Source organism: Littorina saxatilis, linkage group LG13, assembly GCF_037325665.1.
Source record: "Littorina saxatilis isolate snail1 linkage group LG13, US_GU_Lsax_2.0, whole genome shotgun sequence".
Lineage (NCBI taxonomy): Eukaryota > Metazoa > Mollusca > Gastropoda > Littorinimorpha > Littorinidae > Littorina > Littorina saxatilis.
This window is the reverse complement of record NC_090257.1, coordinates 12,357,906-12,363,711: the sequence shown is the minus strand read 5'-3', so window position 1 is coordinate 12,363,711 and position 5,806 is coordinate 12,357,906. Positions and strand designations below refer to the sequence as shown.

The window sequence follows — 5,806 nt, the reverse complement described above, 5'->3', positions numbered from 1 at the left end:
TGATGTTTGTTTTCTGATCTATTTTTGCATTTGCAATGTCTGCTTTCCTGTCTTGGACCTTGGATCTCTGTCTTCGCCTGGTCTTGTACTGTCTGTCGATCTGTCGTATGTATGCCTGTCTGTCTGTCTGCCTGCCCCCCCCCCTCTCTCTCTCTCTCTCTCTCTCTTCTCTCTCTCTCTCTCTTTCTTTCTCTCTCTCTTCTCTCTCTCTCTCTCTTCTCTCTCTCTTTCTCTCTCTCTCTCTCTCTCTCTCTCTCTCTCTCTCTCTCTCTCTCTCTCTCTCTCTCTCTCTCTCTCTCTCTCTCTCTCTCTCTCTCTCTCTCTCTCTCTCTCTCTCTCTCTCTCTCTGTCTACTTACCTTCTTACTACATAACAATTAAGCTGTCTGTTCCATATATTTCAAATCATCCGTCCATCAATACATCTGTTTGTCCAATTCCATCGAATTAATTCCATCCATTCATCATTCCGTGCAATCATCAATCTGCATGTCTGCGACTCGAATGTCATCTGACTGATCAACGTAAACTGCTCGGAGATGCCGAGTTATTATTTTAACTAGACTAGCTTAAAAACTGCCTCTGTTGAATGTTTTTTTTTTTTCTCAGTTTAATTTTTGAAGAGATACAAGAATTGTTTGTGTCTGCATGGCTTACAATTTTGTTCCAGCTGGCTGACTGCGCACCCTGTGTTTACGTGTGTGTGTGTGTATATGTGTGTGTATGTGTGCATGTGTGTGTGTGTGTGTGTGTGTGTGTGTGTGTGTGTGTGTGTGTGTGTGTGTGTGACTGACTCATTTAAAGGTAATGATTGCAATACCACAACTCGCATATAACCGTATTTTGCATCATACCTCGATGTTATGTTAAAGTTGTGTTGGTTCTAAAAATTCAAAATGATAATTATCAACAACTAATTTTGACTTTTTGGTTTCCCCTTCAGCTGGCCATTGCATATAAGCTGTCCCCACATACCCCAGTGAGAGAGTATCCTCAGCCTGAGGCACCTCAAGATCGCCAGACGCTCGGCAACGCTGATATTCTGGAGCAAGAGTCTGACCGACAACAGGCTACCGGTTACCAAGAGTCATGGTAATGATGATGAGGAGGAGGAGGGTTAAATAGCCTGATCCACCTCAAGGTCGACAACGCTCGGCAATGACAAAATTCTCGACGAAAAGACTGACTGACAACAGGTTACCGGTTATCAAGAGTCGTGGTAATGATGATGATGATAGTGATAATTATAAAGGAGGAGGAGGTTATGATGAAACGGCCTGATCCACAACAGGCTACCGGTTAAGATGATGATTTCAGTGCCTCTTCTAACTGTCGCATCCTCACCATTCCACACACCAAAACCAAAACATACGGACAACGCACTTTTACTTTCTGCGCACACACACAATGGAATTATCTCCCCTTTCACATCCGCCACTCTGACACCCCAAGCATTCAAACGAGCACTTAAAATGCACTTAAAACGCACCTCTTCAAGAAATACAACCCCTGATTTTGTTTTCTCAGTCCATCAGTAGGCTACATGTAGTGTATTTGTTGTTTTAGTGATAATGTAAACATCTATGGCTGTTTTTCAGTATTGTTGATAACAGGTTCTGTTTGATTAAGGGTATTCAGCTGGTATTTTCTTGTTTTCACTACCTATTTTTTTCATGTTTTTATTATTTAGTTAGTGGAAGAATCTTTTGTAATGTATGTTTGATGGTGTATGCTTTTAATTAAGCGTTGCTGACTATGAATGTAGATGTAAATGCTTGTATAACTGTGTTTTAATTTTAAATGTGTCAAGCGCAAAGAGCATAATTGTAAAGTTATGATGTTGCGCTATATAAATGCTCATTTATTATTATTATTATTATTATTATTAAGATTGATAACGCTCGACAATACCAACATTCTCGACCAAGAGACTGACTGACAAGAGGGTCCAGCTGCAGGTTATCAAGAGTGGTAATCATGTTGATGATGATGAGGAGGAGATTTGCGGATGACCACTGGGGGACAAAGAGATTTTTGGGGCAACAACAGCATTGACGTTTTCAACGGAATTACTCATGATTTGTTTTTTTAAAGGCACAGTGCAGCTCACAGCCTTCGTTTCGCGTTATTGTTGCACCTGAGTGCATTTACAGTTCAAAAATCCTCCTATGGTAGTAAAACAAACCCAAAACTACCCAACGACGACATCTGTGATGCTCGACAGTTTCTTGTTCATGCGAGTGCATAAATTAACCTAGTTATTACGTGGTGTTTGGTTGGAGTTTGATTCAACTGAGTGATTCCGGCCTCGATTTTGTTTTACACAAACAGTTACTCATGATGACGTCTGACATAGTTTGCTTAGTGACGTGTCTTTTTGTGCATGATGTGATCTACCTGATCTAAATTTAGATCCAAAAATAGGTCAAGACCAGCCGGGTCCGAGTACGAAATTAATTCGTAAAAAAATCGCAGTTCTTGACTATTTGGGTGCAAGTCAATGAAACTTGGTATTTCTTCTAACGGATAGCTGCCTAAGGTATGACTAAAAGCTCCTGGCGGGGGCTCCGTGCACCTGGATTTGACAAGTTCAGTACCTTTAAAATATGATGAGGAGGAGGAGGAGGAGGAGTGGTAGTAGGAGGAGGAGGAGTAGTAGTAGTAGTAGTAAGAAGGAGGCCTCTGTGAGACAAAGTAATGTTGTGCAACAACAGGATTGACAAGTTATCTATGGAATTACTCTTTAAAACGAGTTTAAAAAGTGCATGATGGTAAAGATGATGATTTCAGTGCTGAAAATCGGTTTCTTTCTGTTGTTTCTCGATGTGTATATAATGCATAGACTTGTCCAGAGTGTCTATCCACCGATGATATTGTAAGGTCAACCAATGCTCTCCTGTGTATATGCATGCCTTTTTAGGCATCAACAAGGTATTAGGATTCAGATTCAGACTTCAATCAATATGAGGCTTATATCGCGCGTATTCCGTGGGTACAGTTCTAAGGGCAGGGATTTTTTTATTTATTTTTTTTTAGTTTTTGTGTGTGTACCTTTTATGCAATTTATATCGCGCACATATTCAAGGCGCAGGGATTTATATTCATGCCGTGTGAGATGGAATTGTTTACACAATACATCACGCATTCACATCGGCCAGCAGATCGCAGCCATTTCGGCGCATATCCTACTTTTCGCGGCCTGTTATTCCAAGTCACAAGGGTATTTTGGTGGACATTTTTTATCTATGCCTATACAATTTTGCCAGGAAAGACCCTTTTGTCAATCGTGGGATCTTTAACGTGCACACCCCAATGTAGTGTACATGAAGGGACCTCGGTTTTTCGTCTCATCCGAAAGACTAGCACTTGAACCCACCACCTAGGTTAGGAAAGAGGGGAGAAAATTGCTAACGTCCTGACCCAGGGTCAAACTCGCAACCTCTCGCTTCCGAGCGCAAGTGCGTTACCACTCGGCCACCCAGTCCACTTACCTCAATTTAACTGAGAGGTATTTGTAGCATTTTTTGCTGTCCATCTCAATCCATTGTGCTGCGTTCAGGTACGTAGGCATGTTTTTATTGGAGATCTTTTTTTTTTCCCACTTTGGGTATGTCGAAGTAGACTAGGTAAATAAATAACGTTACACAAACGGACAAAATTGAATCTCTGAAGCATAATCATGTTGTGTAACTTCAAAAGTATGTTGATGCAAACATTTATATTTGTCTTACTCTCTTCTCATAATACTTGCCAATGTATATGACTGTACTTGTTTGGTAAAAGGGTCATATCAGGCTTTTGTTGTTTAAATCTTGTTGTAATCATTATTTTGCAAACAGAAAACTGTGTGTATAAGGTATGTGGGATAATTATATGCCTTCATTGATGACTTTTTGTCTGTTTGTTTTGGCTTAGTTTGATTTAGTTTTGCATTTGAGTATTGTGAAGTAAGTTTATGAGGTCATTAAATAATAACTTACCACATGCAGACTCAGTCGAATCTTAAGCATAATCATGCTTTCTCTCTCTCATTCTACTTGCCATTTTGTATTGTTTAGTAAAGCCAGGGTATCTCAAACTTGCATTTTTTTAAACTCATATTTTGCAGAGAGATCCTGTTTAACTACATAACACATGTAAGAGGTATTGACAGGTGTGCTGCAAATAAATTTCTCCACCAGTATGCAAAGTATCCACTAATTTTTTTTAAAAATAGTTTTCATGAACTTTTGGACATAGTTTTGCACCTTAAATTATCTGAATATGTACGGGCGGGGATGTAGCTCAGTCGGTAGCGCGCTGGATTTGTATCCAGTTGTCCGCTGTTAGCGTGAGTTCGTCCCCACGTTCGGCGAGAGATTTATTTCTCAGTCAACTTTGTGTGCAGACTCTCTTCGGTGTCTGAACACCCCCGTGTGTACACGCAAGCACAAGACCAAGTGCGCACGAAAAAGATCCTGTAATCCATGTCAGAGTTCAGTGGGTTATAGAAACACGAAAATACCCAGCATCCTTCATCCGAAAACGGTGTATGGCTGCCTAAATGGCGGGGTAAAAAACGGTCATACACGTAAAATTCCACTCGTGCAAAAAACACGAGTGTACGTGGGAGTTCCAGTCCACGAACGCAGAAGAAGAAGATCTGAATATGTGTTAAAATGAGTGGCTTTTTTACTTTCAGGCTTTTGGAGACCAGATCTGTTAATGTATTCCTTTTGTAATTTATTATACATCATTTTCCTTTTTTTAAATCGCATTTACTAACAGCATTGTTGAGTTTGTTTATGTGGGTTGTATGTGCGGTACATGTATTGGTTTATTAATTGTCATCGTCACACTTAACACTTTTTTGTGTGCATAATTGTGAATGATGTGGCTTATGAAAAAACCCCGCGGGTTAGGGGGAAGAATTTACCCGATGCTCCCCAGTATGTCTTAAGAGGCGACTAACGGATTCTGTTTCTCCTTTTACCCTTGTTAAGTGTTTCTTGTATAGAATATAGTCAATGTTTGCAAAGATTTTAGTCAAGCAGTATGTAAGAAATGTTAAGTCCTTTGTACTGGAAACTTGCATTCTCCCAGTAAGGTAATATATTGTACTACGTACGTTGCAAGCCCCTCCCGGAGTAAATTTTTGATTAGTGCTTTTGTGAACAAGAAACAATTGACAAGTGGCTCTATCCCATCTCCCCCCCTTTCCCCGTCGCGATATAACCTTTGTGGTTGAAAACGACGTTAAACACCAAATAAAGAAAGAAAGAAAATCGATTAAAAGGGCACGCTTAAGCGTCTTCCCAGAAGTTAAAAAAAAAATATATATATATATAAATATAGACAAAGGGACAGAGGTAGATGGCCTTTGTGAACAAGAAACACTTAACATGTGGCTCTATCCCATCTCCCCCCTTTCCCCTATCCCGTCTCCCCCCTTTCCCTCGTTGCGATATAACCTTCGTGGTTGAAAATGATGTTAAACACCAAATAAAGAAAGCTTGCCTCAATGTTTCAAAGAGAGTAAAAACTCTTTCACAACTAATACAAACCAGACAAAGTTATTTTCAGAATTCGTTTACTCTCACAACTACAAGATGGGGGGGTTACCTGGCAGGTATCTCTGCAGTACAGTACTCATATTTTGTTTTACAGGTGCTATTCAGCTGTGCAGCTTTCTGTTGTTGTTGGGTGTTGTTTTTCCTCGGAAAAATTCATTTCACAGAATTATGTTGGTGCTTATACATGCTCTGCACAATGTGATCTATGCACAATAAGCTTCTTGTGTTCTCTTTTTTTTGTTAGTGTGCACATTT

General features: G+C 40.0%; 1 protein-coding gene across 1 annotated transcript in view; it reads left to right on the top strand.

Moving 5' to 3' along the window:
• The window catches only part of LOC138983625 (uncharacterized), a 42,468-nt gene extending 36,998 nt beyond the window's left edge, over nucleotides 1-5,470 (top strand). Inside the window, exon 13 of the mRNA XM_070356903.1 lies at nucleotides 943-5,470. Coding sequence (XP_070213004.1) covers nucleotides 943-1,095 — 153 coding nt within the window. The 3' untranslated portion in view covers nucleotides 1,096-5,470. The remainder of the gene's footprint in view (nucleotides 1-942) is intronic.
• The last annotated feature ends 336 nt before the right edge of the window (nucleotides 5,471-5,806 follow it).